We start from the raw sequence: 17,941 nt of genomic DNA, 5'->3' as shown, positions 1-17,941 counted from the left end.
CCGTTTCAACATTAATATTTGGTAAGTACATGTCAAGACTGAAGAAATCATGCATTGCTGAGATTCGTATTTCTTTATTTCTTTAGGGCACTGGTTTGAGATATTACACAGTAAATGCATACTGTATATTGTACAAAATAACCAAAATATCTCAAGAAACAAAAAGATTACTACAATACTATGACATGTTAGTCCGTAATATTTATATTTCAGTCCAACTTAATACATATACATATCAAGGTTTTACAGGTCAAAGGTTGAGTCGTATGTAGAGTGAAAGTAAGGTTTACATCATTATAACTCAATCTGCTTAGGGTGTTAGCCTTGAACACAATATATTTGAGAATTTTGTCACTCAGCTCATGTTTCTTTACACTGGCGCTCTTTATTGCTCAGAGATTTTACTTCACATTAACTCTGAGATCTAACTTCTGACAAGATACAGTGCACATTCTCAATTCCTGCACATGACATGTGTTCACGGCTCTCCTCTGCAGTCACGCTGCTGCCTTACATGAGTCTGTTTCTCAAAGTTAAGAATCTGAACAAGTAGCCTCTGTTAAGCATCACTCCAGTCTAGACAGTAACTTACATTACTTCTAGGCTAAACTGCCAGCAGCATTATTACTGGCACAATAAAGCGATGGAGACAAAGTGAATAAAAGTTGAAGAAATACAGATCATCATTTATGTCATTTCGTTTTTTGCCAATAGGACAAATTTGTAGGTGGCAAAAATCTCAATTTCAATGCTACTGGAAAGGTCAGTTTTCTACACTGGTGATAATTATGAGTCTTTAATCTTTTTTTGATAATATACAGATGGCCGACTCACAAATCTAAAAGGTCTCATTTAGGGTAAACTGACTTGACAGAAGTTGAAGATCCTGTTTCAAGACTTATCTTACTGAGGTTCTGTTCTATCAACTTGTATTTAATAAAGTGCTGCTGCAGCAGTAACTAAAACACTGGCAGGGACGCTGATCTCACGAACAATTTGTCACAATGTTAAGAACCTGCACTGTGGAAAACTCAACCTGAAGAAACAAGCCAGATACCTGTCTGGAGCACCGTACAGTATGGACGCTGCCAAGAAAGAACAAGAACAGGCTTTATAACTGATAATTAAGAAATGGTTTTGAACCTTTTGCACGGAACATAAAAATACATGTTCCACATTTACCACACACTCGAGGAACATGTCCAATACTCTGTATTAACATGTTCTCAATAAACTCAACTGTCAATAGGGCTACCCAGAAAGCCTGGAGAAGTGATATCTGCAGTTACATTGTTTGAACATAAGCAGTGTCAGAGACTGACCCCAATGAAAGAACAGGAAAAGCATGTCTGAATCCATTCTAAATGAAACTATTAATTATGACAGCAGTCCCTACGTTAAGCCCTTTCCTAAGGTTCATGAAAGGCCCATGGAAGCGTGTTCCGACAAGTGCTTTAAGCTTTGATATTATTTTTTTAGAGGGTATGTCTATGCATGTGAAACCGATAAACCAAACAACAGTATAATAAATATGTAGGTTTGTGAGGAATAGCTGCTCACTTATTACTAATTCGCATGTCGCTTGAATAAAGAGCAGCCATGCACCAGCGCGGAGCGTGCTTCTGTGTCACGGCTCGCTGGCAGACTGCAGCCCGGATGGATGCAGCGTAGTCCGCGTGGCTGCCCGTCGTACCTCTCGGCCTGGTTTGTTAATATGGAACATTTTCCCCGAGCGAACTGCCAAATGCATTTGAAACGGTGAAAGAAAAAGCATCGCTGTAAGAAAAGCAGTTAAATTCGCCGTTCTTTAATGGCTTCTGGCTCCGGAGATGAAGAGGGAAACACGGAAGGCATTTCATGGAGACTCATAGGCCCGGTCGAGGGACTCTCCAAGAAGCGCTGCCGACTAATGTACTCTTCCATCGGCTCCGACTCTGATGTCTGCCTCTTCTACGTGAAGGGGGAGTTCTTTGCCATGGATGCTCGCTGTGCACACTCCGGTAAATCCTCAACACATCCGTCGCTTATATTAACCATTTAGCTAAATACCATTTTTATTAATGTAATATAATACGTGTATTCGCCGTAATATGGAGCATGTCGTGTAAATACATCTGTGGGTCAGACTGTATTTCTCCCTCAGCTGATCGCCTCCTGAAAGGTCTAACGTGACAGCCCCCTGCTGTCACATAGCCTTATCGGTTTCACACCATGTTATGCAAGCCTTACAATCACATGTTCCTAGAAGGAAGACAACAAAAGTCCTTTGTTTTGAGAGGAAGAGAATGTGATTAACACATTCCTGTCTCCCAGGCGGTCCTCTGTGTGAGGGGGACATCGAGGAGGCTAATGGAGTCCTGCAGGTCTTCTGTCCCTGGCATGACTATGACTTTGACCTCAGAACTGGGAAGTCAGGGACCTCCTTACAGGTCAGATATGAAATATGTCCTTGCTGTATTATTTAGTCACCAAAATAGCTAAATGTCTTCTTGTTCTTTGTAAAGAAAGAAATAATAAAAATGTAATGTATAGTAGTGAAAAACATTAATAAGACCCCAAATGATGCCCAATATATTATCATGAATTACTTAAATATGTATCAAGCCTCCACATACATCATTTGAAAACTTTATTGTATACACAGGAGGCACAGGCTTCATTTGCTGACTGATCCTGGAAGTCCATGTGAATATTTGCAGTTATATGTAAACAAATCATCCACTTTTATTAGATTTAGAAAGTTCCATTGATTGACACGGCATGAGAAATCAAAGCTCAGGAGTCAGAGTTATGTTGCCCTTTTCTTCCCCTGCAATGAACAGTCCAAACAAGAGCTTCACTGTTGTTTCTCCCGTATGGTGCATTACTAGTGTTTTTACAGAGTTCCACAGTACATCATGATGGTGTGTTTATTTTGATTTTCACAGCAACAAGTGTATGAAGTCAAGCTGGAGGATGGCAACGTGTACGTGAAACACGCCAGTCCGTCTGTCTTTGGAGCCTTTTCCTGCAGATCAGAAGAGTTGAACAACCTCCGTGCTGCTGCCTGATCCTTCATGAGGCCGCTGTAGAGGTCTATTTTTAATACTTGTTCCACAAACCCAAGCCGTCTGAAACATTCCTAAGCCTTATCTATCATGTTCACAGACCGTTTCTGCTTTGATTTCTGTGAACTCAGGACAATACCGAGAGGATTGTCTGAAGAGGACATGAGATTGAGATTTTCTTGCTGCCGTTCCAGGTAGAGACTCATCACAGACACTGAACATGCTGTAAAGCTCACTGCTGACCTTGATAATACACCTGTAGCAAATATACAACAGAAAAACAGAAAGGTTAACTTTTCTCAGCAGGTTTTATAGAATAACCAGCATATTTAATTGGCTGCATACATTTTTTTTGCCTATTAACCATTTTCTAGATTTTTAAGGATTATTGAAGATAATAATATCATTATTTCTGAAGGAAATATTACCAAGTTAAATATGTTTGGAAGCTTTTTTTAATTTACTATGAGCTGAAACTCTCAAATCATTTCATCTCAATTCTCAAATTCTCTACTTGTCCATCTATTGCCAGTGTTGTTGCACTTGTATTTACTAGCTAACAATTCATTCCTGTTAGGGCGTACAAACAAAGCTCCCAAATGTTATCTCTGATTTAAATACAAAATAATAATTCACAAGAAATCTAACAATAATTGCAGTGAGGAGGTGAATTCACATGTTCTTTGTTTTAATGTTAGAGGTAATAGGAGTCATATATGCTAAATGCAGTGACAATCTAGTGATCTGTAAATGCAGTTCAAATAGACAACATGTGCAAAATGAACACTATCATCTTGATTTTTATGAGAAAACATGCAGGTTGTAATTATCAGTATGTCATTGTGAGGTCCTAACTGACTGCCAGTGTATTTCAATAAGTAATACAGCTCTTTTATGAACTTCCACTAATTAGAGTGGAAGAATTTGTAGAATAATGTAACAGCGGGAGTGTAATGACAGTTCTTGGTCATTACTAACAATAATAATGAGTTGTGGCCTTTGGATACATTTAGACACTTATTCCAGTGATGTCACAAAACAGAAACTCCCTTTTCACGATAGTAATTCTGGACAGTTTTTTAACCTAAATAGAGTTCCTGCAAGTAGAAGACACATGAAGGGCACTGCATTTACTATTGGTGGCAGTCTCCATCAGTTTCCATCAATCTCCATCAGTCTCCATCAACGATTCTCTCCGTTCCTGGTCTGTGCTCAGACAGGTTTGTCTGTTACTGACGCAATGGGACTCAAAAGAAATGGTTAGGGCGCCATAGGAAGGTTCATGACCTGAAATGCACCATTGACTCAAATATAAATATTTCTTTCCAGCTGTTTGTGTGTGTGTGCACTGATTTATACCTTAGTGTTGAGGGCACTCACTATATTTTCTGTCAGCTCCATTTTCTGGCTGAGGCGAAGGGCCCATCATGAAGGTGTCAGTGGCAGTGTGGTTCAACACTCTCCTTTTCTTCCCTGCTGTGACCCTTGCTGTGCGACTTTATTACAATAATAATTCCACTGGCTGGAAAATGTCTGTTTTGTGCAGCAGAGGTTTTTCTTTGTGCATTGTAACTCATCACCTGGAGGGTAATGGACATACACAATGGAGATGCAGCTATTTTGTGTCGGTAGAAAAGTCAAAATAAACTTTTATTCAGGATTCTGCAGAGGTCATGAGTCTCACTGAGAAAACCAACTGTTGCCATATGTTTCCTTAAAGTTATTTATTATGCTCTGCTAATTTTATTGCATTTTGTTTCTTGTTAAGGGAATTATGTGTCTGGCCTAGAAGTTGAAAATGTCTGCAGACTGCATACCCTGTAACTTTACGCACATTTCATTTCGACTATGCTGTTGTTTTGTATGTTCTAAACTATATTTATTGTTGTGACTTTTGCAAAGCTGAACATTTTCTCTGTATGGTTTAATTCACAAATTAAATGATTATATGTTTGCAATACTGAAAATAGACCAATGTTTCTTATCTTCAGAAATGTGAAATTGTGAATCCTTTTCTTTCCTTTTTCAGTATGTCCTTAATACAAAAAACATATATGAATCAAGAAGTTTACACAATTATTTATTTACAGTTCATACAATAATAGTAGATTTCATACAATACACAATTTACACATGAAAACTTAATTCAGAGAAAAACGAGATTGGCATCACCATGCAATAGTTAAGCGTTTACAGAGAATTATCAGGAGTGCATTTATGTAATTATTTTTACTCAAGCTCAGGAAGGCTTCCTGGAGCACAGTGGCAAATATACAACTCTCTTCACAAACTCCAGAAAGTGGTGGAAAGGTTTACGGATGGACTTCCTGAATAAATTATGAACTCCTTTAGACCAGTTGGACTGTACAGAAGAGGAGATGGATGAATCTGTTCATGCTTAAATCACGGATAAATTATTGGTGGTTTCTGGTGGATTGAATCTTTTCTGCCCAAAAGTGTAATAGTGCTGCTTAGCTTTACATGCACCCACTGCAATTATGTGACAAAGAGACACAATCTTGTTGAAGTATTTCAAAAAGAAACTTCACAGATTCCTTTTTCAATTATTACAAAAACAACCCAAGTTTAGCCAGTAAGTCTTAAGGGAATGAAAATGCCCAATTGCCAATTATGTAAGACTTCAGTACGGCTACATCTGTAACTATATTATGTATTAAAGGAATAGTTTGACATCTTAACAATGTGACAATGACATTTTGGGAAATGCACTTATTTTTTGTCGAGATAGATGAGAAGATTGTCATCACTTTCATGTCTGTACAGTAAATATGAAGCTACAGGCAGAAGCTTAGCTTAGCTTAACATAAAGACAGCTAAAAGAGCTAGCCTGGCTTTTTCCAAATATAACATTTAATGTACCAGACCTTTTAAAGCTCACTAATGAACATGCTATACTGTATGTAGTTTGTTTTATCTGTGCAAACATAATGTGTCCCCTGTTTCCAGTCTATATGCTAAGCTAAGCTAACAGGCTACTGGCTATAGCCTCGTATATTAAACAGACAGAAGTGAGAGTGCTGTTTATCTCCTCTTCTGTGAATAAGCCTATTTTCCAAAATGTGGAACATAGTCATATGTTATATATAATATTTAAAGGTGTGAATGAAAATATATGAAGCACCATTAAGCCATATTCATGATGTTATCATTGAAGGACTGTAAAATTAAACTGTTTCTACCTCTACTGCCAATTCAATGAGATAGACATTTTATTTCCGTGCAGTGTGTGTTATCTCTTGGATTCAGGCTCTAACTCTCTGTTTGATTCTAAAGACTTTGGAAAACTTTTTCCTAAGTCATTAAACCAAACATTGCCGAGGTTCTTTAATCTCCTTTGAAGTTCCCCTGAAGACAAAGTCACTGTTTAGAGAGCCCAGTTTACTTTCCCATGCAAAGCCTTACATAATGGCTTACTCAGCCTATTATTTGTTGCCTTGTCCTTCAAATTCCCCTGATAACTTCTCATGAATAAGACAGTTCTCCCGTCAAAGCATTTTTCCACACAAAACCTGCATTCTTCCATGTGCAACCACTTTTGAAGCCTGATAATCTTCAAGTGAGATGGGCTGTGAGGCCAAAGACCACTAATATTTTCCCTTCCTTTTTTCCCTTTACAAAACAGTGAACAAAAATGATTAAATCCATCACTAGATAATCTCGATGTTATTTCTCTTGAAGTCTCTGGTCTAACATTTCCTCCAGTTGTTATACAGCTGTTGGGCCTCCTCAGCTGACCTCACACAACCATTGCATTTTTATAGGACTTATCTCTTCTCACACCTGGATTCAATCATCTTTTGTTTTTTACAGGGTAGACGCTACGTCTGCTGCAGGGAGATGTTTGTTTTCATCTGGAGATCTGAATGGTTGAGTTGTGGACAGCACACAGGCCTGTGATTAGAGAGGTCAGTGATAGTGGCAAAGGTACTTTCACCCTAGACTACTGTTATGGAGTGTTTTTCTGGAGTGTTCTGCTCATAGGTCATCTTTTGTTTTTTTCGACTTGGGGCCAAGTACAAGTGAAGGGTTACAATATCCTGTATGGTTTTACACATACAGTGTAACTTCCCATTGGCACCTTCTTTGCAAACCAACAACAGGTCTATTCCACATTAGGAATACAAACGTAATCAGGCCTAGTTACCCGTACAGTGGTCTGGGTCCCATTTGAATGGTTTGAGCATAGTCCTCTTGGGCTCAGTATATTGTTGATGACTTAACTTCATCCTGCGTATATTGGAAATTAACTTGTGTGGCTGTTTGTGAAAGTCAGGGTCAATCTGTTTTAATAGTTCTCAAGAGAATATGTAATTTATTTTCTAATTAACAGCAGGCTTATATTCACTTGTCAGCCTCTCCTGGCTTCTCCAAGGACCACGGACCCCCTCATATGATTTTGGATTAGTTTAGTTTGAGGAGCTGAGTGCCTATTTTGCAGATAAACAAGTTTGGCGCTTTTATCGCAGAGACAAGGTTCTTCCTATCACCAACCTCAATAAAAATAGCCTTATATTTGTTATCTAAGTCTAATTGTCTGTCTCAGTTTCTATCTTATCAAGATGTATATACTTTAAATGTACTTATAGTATCATAGTGACAGGATTTAAGAAAACGTGGCCAGTAATGTTTTAGTGGGTCCCTTTTTCATTATCACTCTAGTGTAAGAATCATGCGGTGGGTTTTGTTAATGAAGAGAAGGCTCCACTGAGAGTTTTAACTCCCTCTAACAAGATTGCTCTCTGAAGTCGAAAAGATTACTGTGGTGTACAAAGTGTAAAATCAACTGAGTCATGCAGCAAAGTATGAAAAGGTTAATAGAATCTACGCAGTTCAAAGAGTCAAAGAATGATTACATAGCTGTTCAATTATTTGCTTCAAATAAGTCCTGTGCAAGATCTCCTACACACACCTTAACCACACTTTCTGCCCCACTTACTGAAGAAGTTATTGCTTCATTCACCTGCACTTTGTATGTACTGTAATAGTTTGTAACATGCTGATCTTTAAGAATTCTTAAGTTAAATTATATATTTATTGCACTTCAAGATACAAAGGCAGCTCACAAGCACATTACCCGACAACAACACATTTTTAAAAAGTCCATTTGGACCCTGAATGAGTCTGTAATGGTTTCTGAAAAACTGGGATATTTGAGAATATTTGTATATTTAAGTAACATTTTCTTTGGTGACGCTGATTTGGAATGTGCATAGGACAAAAGGAAATGATGCTATACTTCTAAATCAACTATTCTCTTTTTAGACTGCCTGCCAGTAGTGAGATCCATGCTCGTCTTGGCAGAGGCCTTGGTCTTGCACATTCTAAGTAGGTGTGAAAGGACGTTTGGCTGAATCGCATTTGGCAATGTGGCATGCTAATGAAAAACATTAAGAAGCATGACTGAAAACATCCTCTGTTACCTGGGTGGCATGCCTCACCCCGCTGTATGTGTGTTTTGCCTTCCCCTTGGTGGAGAAACCTTCCCAGTTTGTAGAAAACGTACTCAGTGTCTGCCGCAGACAACAAGGGCCTCAAGTTCAGTGGAAAGCAATGGCCAATTATGAAGTTTTTGGGGCCTTATGTAGTATTTACAGTTTTTGATGGTTCAATTTCAACTCAAGAGTTGAGAGACGTCAGCAAAAATAAAATCAAAACACCGTTGGAGAAAGTGGAATGCTACAAATTAAAACTATAAAAGTTACATTGTCAAACGTCAATTTAGTCTATTCATACATAAAATCAGACCAAAGCTAATTAAGAAAATGCCAGTCACCGCGTTACACATAGTCAAATGATGCATGGCTTTTAGGAGGGAAGGAAGAATATACCAAACCCTTCAAGTAAGTATACTAGTAAGTGTACAGAATATCTTCAATCACTCTCATTGATTTTCTGAATTGCTGTCTGCCTCGGTTTTGTGGTCTCCATATTCATGAAGGAGTTCATACTCATCAACAGACTGGCAACTTTTACTTCCTCGATTTAATGTCATCATTTCAGTCTTGACAGAAGACCTATGAATGAAAAGAAAGTGGCATTTAAATCATTCTGATATTACTGTTGATGTAAAGATACCTCAAATATGTGTATCTAAACCTACGTACCTTCAAACATCTATTGGCGTTGCTGCGTGCGCATGGAGACTCTCCTTCTGGTTGTAGAGCTGACTCTGCGACTCTGGGCCCTGCCCTGCTGCTGTGATGGATAGGCTACTATCTGGCTGGATAATCTCTGTACCTGCTGACCCTCTGACTCCCTCATGTCCCTCGCCATCTGAGACAGAGTCTGACCCGGGTTGGTCTGCAGACGTTGGAAAAGACTTTCTCTGTTAATTTTCCTCTCTGGACAGCTGAAGGTCAACGCCACTCCAGAGTCTGACTTCATCTCCCTGGAGAAACCATCTGAGGTGCCATCAAAGCAGCGACCTATAGCAATCTCCTTGGCCACCCTGGGGTTCTGGTCTGTGACTGTGTAGATACCATAGTTGTGTCCCAAAGGATCAACAGGGGCTAGCATGGTGAATCCATGGGACTCGTTGTTTTGAGCGACTGGTGGATGTTTGATGAGATACTCTTGTAGGAGGCTGTTGGTCACAGTCCTGCGACAGTTCCCCTGTGGAAGCACTGCTATGATGGATCTGTCCACCTCAGCTTGATCAAACAACATGCCGCTGCATTTGAACTCTAAACAGGCTGCAGAGATGTTGGCCTCTCGCATGTCCCGGGTGCTGCGAATGTCTCTTATACCATAGAGTTTGCCTTTCGTTTCTCGGTGTGTTCCTCCCAAATTCTTCGACCTGACCATCACTTCCTTCTGTCCATGGATCTTGACCTTAATGAAGCATGCTCTGAACTCTTGAGGATTAGGCCACCAGGAGAGGTAGTCTCCTGTCCAGGTCGTCAAATCATTCTCCTCAAAGGGAACAACATTGTATTCATACTTATCCTTTTCCACTCTGAAGAATCTGAAATGATTTGCATCAAAAGGGGCATTTTCACAACCTAATAAATTTTGATATGGATATATTGGCCCATTGGTCTCATCAAAGTTATTTTGGTTAGGCTTTGCCAAATTGATTTTGAAGGCAGTTTTCTTTAAAGCTGGATCCTCATGATCTGAGCGCTGGTAGTTTATTTTGTCCAGATATGGCTGAGACACTCCAATGATGTTTGGATTCATCTTGGGGGAGGAAGGAGCTGCCTCCAATTCTTCACCACCCATCATTGCTGTGACATAAGCTGTGTATGCATCGGCCCTTTGGGCATCACAGAAAGCTGGTAAACAGGCCCCGTTGGATCCAGTTATGACGCTGTCAAAGCGGCCCCATGCCCTAGGATTAGAGGAGTATCCAGGTTTTGGTTCCAAATTTATCAAGGTGATCACAACACCCTCCAGCTGTTCACTATGTAAGAACTTGTCACTCATGTAGGCACGGACTTTGACGTAGCATCGTCTGTTTTCAGGAACGTCTAAATTGAAGAGCCTACGTTCTCTGATCTCCATGTTGCCTATGAGGAATGTGCGCTCCTCTCGTTTGCTCCGCCCATGTCCACCAGCAGTTGTTGTGGTGTAAGAGAAGTCACTCTCCTCTTCCCAGACTCCTGTGTCTGGGTTTAAAGACCACAGTTTCATTTTGGGAATGTGCTCTTGCATTTTGACATGCTGTGTATCGAGAAGAACTTGAACAGCTCCAGCTCCAAGTACCTCCTTGTTGGTCTCATCTCTGAAGTCCACAGAGAACATGCCATACGTTCTCAAAGGGAGCATGTCACCCTCATCGTCCACAAAATTGAGATCGCCAGGGGCTGCGGCCGCCGTAGTAATATTTCTTGGGTCAATGAATGTGACGCTGGCTTTCACAGTTCCCTCATAGAGTTCTCCATTGTCCTTGTGGAAGGAGTTGGGAGGAATAACTAACTGACCAATGGGGTCTTCCCCTTTAATTTCCCCTAGGCTAATAGAGTTGGTCTCTCCTGCATTTATATCAATTGGTGCCTTCTTTCTCATCACTTTCACATTATGGTAGATGGACCCACCTTTCTTATCAAGGATGAAGACCTTGGGAGTGTCAAGAAACTTCTCAGTAGGGTCAACAAAATGTACCACTAATCTCTCTGTATCAGGGGTAATTTGCAATGTGAAACCTCCTTGGTATCCAGTGGTGCCCATCCTCTCTTTACCAATGAAGATGTGCCCAAAACGCAGAGGCTCATCATTGTCAGCTGTGACCACTCTGCCACGGACCAGCACAGTTGGCTGCAAACACTTCTGGCAGCTGCACTGTGTCACAGCCCGGACAGGGAGGCTGTAGCTCCCGCAGTCGATGATTCGACTTTCCATTTCTTGGACCCCGCAGCAGAACCCAGTGCCATCTCTGCAGCGCATATCAAAGTCTAGGGAGCCCGCACATTTGTTGTGAGGGCAGCGACCAGCATTGTAGTGCATGGAATCAGACCCAGGTTGAACACAGTCCATCGGCAGTCTGATGAGGTGCGTCTCAGGGGTGGAATTGCATGCTGGCTTTCCCTTTTCTGTGAATAAGAAGATCAATTACATTAGCTGGTGTTGACATGACACATATAAAAGATAAAAAAATAATCTGATGTACATAAAACATGAAAGGCTTTTTATCAGTGCAAAATTGAACACAAACTTGCCACATTAAAGTCGTAACTGTTAAAGTTCTACTTTCTCTAAGATCTTGAAAGCCTGTCAAATCTGTTAGATTTTAATTATATAATCATGGCGTAATGGGTAATTCTATTTCACTGCATGAGTGAAATAGGACAAATGTACAGTGAATAAATTGGAACTTGCCATTTGAGTATTTAAAATATATTATGCCTGCCTTTCTTTTTTACACATTACAAATACACACACACCTAATTTATTCATACACACACACCATGCCTGGCTGCAAGAACCTGTGAGTGGCCAAGTTGGACGGTGAAATTAGCATAAAAGGGTAATTAGACATCAAGTTGAAGAGAACATTTATTTACCAACCATCCAGATGGGAGTTTGAAAGAAAGAATTATTGTTCACCCAGACATTGGCAGAATAATCAATTTGCATGATATCATGGTTGAGTTTATAGTCAAGTATTCTTGTTAAACTTTCAAGTAAGTTGATTATTGCAAACACATGGAGCAGCGTGATGTGTATAACATATCATTACTGTACTGCTGATGGCTTTACCAACAGGGCTTTGAGTTTCCTTTGACATACATAATGTAACTTCTACTCTATATGAACTGTGGTTAACACATTTAATGGCAAATCAAATGAAAGTTCTGCATAATGTATAATGTGAGAAGAAACTGCACTGTGTTAAAGGGGTACGAGTCATCCTGCTCTGAGGCGCAGGTGTTGCCCTGATTTTGTTGGGTGTTGGGATTTGTCTGTGGCCTGGGACAGATTACTTTAGCACTCTTTCCTGGAAAACCTTGTTCGGTAATCTGTGCCTCAGCTAACAAGCATCTGAAGGATATAAGCATGTGTGTAGCTCTCCCACGCGGATCTGGAAACGCATAGTCTACTTGTCTAGCTCTGAGAGAGAAAAGAAAAAGGATGTATGTACAATCTTGGATTTCATCTCAACACCGGGTGTTCTGGAGAATTTGGGTTTGAGTGTCCAGATCCATCTCATACAATGAGGCATCCCAGTTTAGGAAGCCGTAGCATCAACCAATATCAACATAATAAAAACGTACTGCTACAAGCGCCGCCAGATTGTGTGAGACCTGATATTCTTATTTTCCAATTTTCTTTGCCTGTAATATTTGTTTCCAATGACAGACGGTCTATTAACTGACTTTTCTTTCTCCCTTTAGTTGTAGGACACTGTGGTTTTGTTTGAATGCTCTTTATGCATGGACATGGCTCATGGATGTCTCAGTTGGAGCTTAGTGCTGACATTCCTCTTAAAGTGTGTGTTCAAGCTCAGAGGCAGCTGCTCTTTATCCAGTCAAATAAATTGTGGTTGTTTGCTTTTTGTCAGTGGTTTTACTTGAACCTGTGTAGAGCTTTGACTGAACACGTCATTGTCAAATGCACTGGGACCGCAGCCATCCTGAGCTATAATCCCTGTGTGCCGCTATCATCATAGTAAATTATTTTCTCTCCAGGCTGATGATGATGAATTACGGGTTACATTACAACAATATGCCACTGACTAGAAGGGAGCTTTTGTGTCTTTTTGACTGTGAGAACAAACTTAGACCAAATAGAAAATGATTTTTTCTTTCATTTTTCTCCACAAACCTTGAGAGTTTACTAACGCTAATATCTGTTATTAAGCTGCTCTGACTCTACAGTTCCCCTCAGCCTTTATTTAGCGGCTTTCAGCTCTTGGTTTACATTTTCAAGCTTATTAATGTGGTTAATGTGATTAAGTACTGGCCTATAGATAGAACTACAGTGATGTTGAAACACAATTGCTTTCAGTAAGAGATCCAAGTCTATAAATTCAATGTATTATTATTATTATTATTATTATTATAAATACCCATCACAGTGAGGTGGGCTGTAGAGGACTTGATGCTGCCTGCAGAGCTACTGGTCTTGCATTGGTACAGCCCTGACTGCTCTATCTTCAGGTCCCACAGTACAAGGTCCTCTTCATACTTGTACACCTTCCTGTCCAGCAGAGTCCCATTGTGGTACCTTGAAAAATAGTTATAGAGACAAGAAAAAAGGTTGTTTGATATATACACAATATATTAAAATGTATAATACTGTACAATGGTGATGATGGTAACATTAAATCTATAAATATGCAATTTATTCTAAAAAATGAGATTTGATATTTAAAGCTGCACTGATTAATAATTTATATTAATAATGGATCAAATAAATAGGTGTAATGTGAAAGGAGTCTCTTGGAGCATTATCAGCCGACTCTACAGTTCCCCTCAGCCTTTATTTAACGTCTTTCAGCTCTTGGTTTACATTTTCAAGCTGTTTTGGTCCCGTCTCACGGCTCTCATCAGTGTAATTTTTAAGATGCAGCTGGCAGATTCACCCAAAGAGGTTCTGATAAACCCACTGTATGCTCAATGCCCAGCACTAAACAGCAGAAGGGAGTAAGCTACTAACTGGTGATCAAGCGCAACTATTTAGCAGCTAAAGAGACATTTTTCTCAGGTCTGGTTTAAGACCAAAACATGTGATTAATGCTACTTTAATAATAATTGAAAAAATGAAATATGCATTTTTAGGAACATCCAAATATAAATGTACCAATATGTAAAAGTAATCACTTTGTTGCTAGCTGTATCTGTGATTCATATTGTATGAATCCAGCACTATTATTCATCTCACCAGTAGTATTTGTCAGGTGCTGGCGATCCCGTTGCCTTGCAGCACAACATCACACGTCCTCCCTCATAGCGCACTTTGTCCTCCGGGTGCTTTACAATGTATGGCTTTTCTGTGGAAAGCGGAAAAGAAGCAAAGCCTCAAGAACTTCCTCTATACTTTAATGAATGGTTCCACAGAGTTTTGAGACCTCATAAAACTCAGTCAAATGTTACGCTTTATTCTCACATTGGTCCCTGTGCTTTTGAAAAAAAAGATTGTTGAGGGTATTACTCTTTCAAAAGCAGCACTGGCCTATTTTTATTTGGTCTCCATGCAACCAAGCAGGTTAGTGCTCCAGACAATGCAAGGTCTTACAATAGGCCAGACTGTTTGTGTTGTAGCTTTGTCAATTTACTGTTTTCTCCTGTCTGAGAATATGATTGAAAGCTTTACTTGGGAATGCTAATAATGAGAAAATAAAAAAATCAGTAAATTCTACAATATATTCAATTAATACTAAATTATATTTCAGACTTGCTTTGTGTTTTGGTAGATTAAAAGCACCATACATCAATAAAAAAAAGATCTTTATTTGCACTCACCGACTGATTTGAGGACAGCTCGTACCAAGGACAACCCTGTGGTGTTACTGGAGGTGGAGACGGTGATCGGAGCAAACTTATCCTTCCTGATGGAGATCAAGGTGGAGCTGGAGGAGCAGATTCCTGTGAACCTGAACTGACCTTTGGCATCTGTACGGGCACGGGTCACCTTGGGCTGGTTGGCCAATGCCACCAAGGCTTCTGCCACAGGGACACCAGTCACACTGTGGACTTCTCCTTGCAGCACGTGGTTATCACACGTACACCGGCTGCAGTCCTCACTGGGGCTGCCCTCGGTGCACTGGAGCTGACATTTGGCTGTTAGGGGGAAAAACAGATATTTGAGCACAGTCGGATTAAGACGCCAATGCAAAAAAAGATATCACAACTTTTCCAGCGCTTACCTGGGCATGGACTCCTCCCACACTTCTGTATTTCAGCAGGCCGTCCAGAACACTGAACTGTCTCTGAGGTCCTCGCACAGGTCCTTCTCCTAATCCTGCGACCTCCACCACAGGTCGCTGAACACACCCCCCACCGACCCCACGGACCCCACTTGGCTGATCACACAGAGACGGGAATGATGTGAGTTCAGAATGTAACAAGTGTGCATAGCTGTTTAAAGCAATGTGGTATGTTATTCACCAAGAGAGGTCAGAGGTTAGGGTCAAGTACATAGCAGCTACCTGGCTGTTAATTCAGAGACAAAATCACATTGTGTAACTTAAGGTTGGTTCTGTTATATCTTGTGATTCTCACCTGTACATGGAGGGTTGGAGCACTCCCTCCTTTCTGAATGGTGCCCCTGGCACGCTGGCACCAAAAGGAGAGGCATGGGCTGGGTGTTCACACATTTCCTCTTGCGGACCTGGATGCCTACGTCGTCACAAACCATTGTTGAACAGGGACCCCACTCACTCCAGTCAGTCCAGTAGCTCTGCACTAAACACACACATGGAAGGATGGAGTGAGACATCCTGAGTAAAGCTGGTGTTATGTGCTGCTGTTAGCAAGAAGAATCAAGCAGTTACATTTTGTTTTTAACATTATATAAGAGCATTTATAATGAGGGATTCCTCCCTCTAACCAGCATGCATGCATGTGTTTTCATCAATGTGTTTGGTTGAATGTTCATATCTGTGGAGTGACAGCTAGCACAGCCCTGCGCTGCTGTTGTCAGAGCTACCTGGGGGACACTGAAAGCGGACATGGTAGTTGGAGCAGACGCGGCCCTGAGGCTGTTCCCTGTTGATGCACCAGAAGCCCTTCTCCAGACTGGAGTGGATCACTTCCCCGGTTTCTGTCGCTTCTACCCAGTCCGTAGTGCGAGCCTCCATGGCCATGGGCCGAGCACAAACCCTCTCCCTGTAATAGAAACGGATCGCCTCCAGGCGCTCATAGTCTCCATTTCCTCCAGGATGGTCGATGTTGAACCAAGACGTCCACTCTGTCACGCCTGGAGGCACATGGAGGGTTAGAATGGAAAATAAGTCAGAAAGAAAGAAATTCTCAGGACCCAGAACTATGGGAGGGGAGGGGGGGGATTGGAGCTGGTCTTACATGGAGGTGAGACGTGGGTCAGAACCAAGAAAAAGCAGGAGGCAGGAAAACGGCAGGGATGGGTTACAAACTTTAAGAGGAGGTCTGCTACCGCCATTGGAAACTGACTTCATACACCCCAGGGAGCTTTACATTGTCCAGGTTTTTTCCAAGCCCCCTGGCTTAACTGATGAGGCATATTGTCTAGTTGTTTAGTCTGCTGCATGTCCTGAAAACTGAACATTTTCTCAGGAGAAATATGAGAGATTCAAAACAAAAGAAGCTCTTAGCAACAAACTAATGATTGATTTTGTTCACAGAGTAATGCATTGCTCTGATAAATAAAGTGGAAGACTACGGGTGCACGGAGGCATGGGCATAATTTATGGTAGGGTATGATATTAATTGCACGTGAGTTTTAAATAAAACGTAGTTTCCATCGGCTCTACATAGGATTAAATCCCTCCTGTTCCCACGGGATGAGAAATAGAGTTTCTATTGGTGTTTTCTGGCTTTGGTCCCGCCTTGACATGCAGCGATGTGATTGCTGGAGTGAATTCTAGATGTAAAAGCAGTGCTTACAAACAAAAATAGTTAGGTAGTATCTCTAATCTACTTAGCTAACATTAACAGATAGTTAGCTAGCAAACTAAACGTGTGCTGTAAGGTGATTTGTGCCATTAATGGTCCGTGTGACTTGGGGAACAGCCGTTCTCTGTGTGGCTACAGCCTATGATTTCTCTGGTCAACATTACAATTAATTATTTTTCTGATGACTGATTTCATCTTGATTAAAATGTATGTCTCCATCACTTTCCAAATCAAACCTACGCTTGTTGTTTTTAGAACATGCGGTTTACACCTTTCCCTTTTAGCTCACACACTGCCGATGGATTCAGTACCTGTAGTCTGTGTGTCAGGGAAGGTGTTGAGGGCCACTCTCCTGCTCCGGTCTGACTGGCTCCTGGTCCTCACAGGTCCTTCAAACAGAAAGAAAAACATCTGGATATAAAGCAACAAGCAAATACACTTTTCAATCCTACAGTTGATGACCCAAAGGAAACAAAATATAGCAAATCAAGTCAAACGCTTCAGTATTAAATCTGATTCTGTGCATTATGTGCAAAGCATTTTATTTGTAACCAATATTTGTATGCACACAAACACATGTGCACAGACACACTCACACAAGCATGTGCACAGACACACTCTGTCTGAGCATGGTTTACCCTTTATTTAGTGTTTTCTTCATTGTTTCACTGATCATTCTAATCTGCTGAAACGATGACGAGGCCTCTGGGTTTCTAAAGAAATGGTGTTCTTTGTTTCTCTGATCTAATTCCTCCCTTTTCTTCTCCGCTCATATCTGCTCCATTCTCCGTCTCTTTCTGTTGGTTTTTTCACTGCTACTCTTCCTTCTTCGGTTACGCC

The 17,941-nt window shown here is 40.8% G+C and overlaps 2 protein-coding genes across 2 annotated transcripts in view; one reads left to right on the top strand and one right to left on the bottom strand.

Annotated features, from left to right (window-relative positions):
• Window positions 1–1,634: 1,634 nt before the first annotated feature.
• LOC115007629 (Rieske domain-containing protein) lies at window positions 1,635–4,951 on the top strand. Its single transcript, XM_029430574.1, has 3 exons — window positions 1,635–2,000; window positions 2,314–2,429; window positions 2,928–4,951. The coding sequence occupies exons 1-3, from the start codon at window positions 1,811–1,813 to the stop codon at window positions 3,048–3,050; spliced, it is 429 nt and encodes a 142-aa protein (XP_029286434.1). The 5' UTR covers window positions 1,635–1,810; the 3' UTR covers window positions 3,051–4,951.
• Window positions 4,952–5,110: 159 nt separating this feature from the next.
• The window catches only part of cilp2 (cartilage intermediate layer protein 2), an 18,705-nt gene continuing 5,874 nt past the window's right edge, over window positions 5,111–17,941 (bottom strand). The window contains exons 2-10 of the mRNA XM_029429852.1: window positions 17,413–17,490; window positions 16,158–16,427; window positions 15,731–15,913; window positions 15,376–15,531; window positions 14,972–15,289; window positions 14,391–14,499; window positions 13,576–13,733; window positions 9,173–11,599; window positions 5,111–9,082 (exon numbers count right to left, since the gene is read on the bottom strand). Coding sequence (XP_029285712.1) covers window positions 9,183–11,599; window positions 13,576–13,733; window positions 14,391–14,499; window positions 14,972–15,289; window positions 15,376–15,531; window positions 15,731–15,913; window positions 16,158–16,427; window positions 17,413–17,490 — 3,689 coding nt within the window. The 3' untranslated portion in view covers window positions 5,111–9,082; window positions 9,173–9,182. The remainder of the gene's footprint in view (window positions 9,083–9,172; window positions 11,600–13,575; window positions 13,734–14,390; window positions 14,500–14,971; window positions 15,290–15,375; window positions 15,532–15,730; window positions 15,914–16,157; window positions 16,428–17,412; window positions 17,491–17,941) is intronic.

The sequence above is a fragment of the Cottoperca gobio genome, chromosome 4 (genome assembly GCF_900634415.1).
Source record: "Cottoperca gobio chromosome 4, fCotGob3.1, whole genome shotgun sequence".
Taxonomy (NCBI): Eukaryota; Metazoa; Chordata; class Actinopteri; order Perciformes; family Bovichtidae; genus Cottoperca; species Cottoperca gobio.
This window is presented reverse-complemented; position numbering and strand designations above follow the sequence as displayed.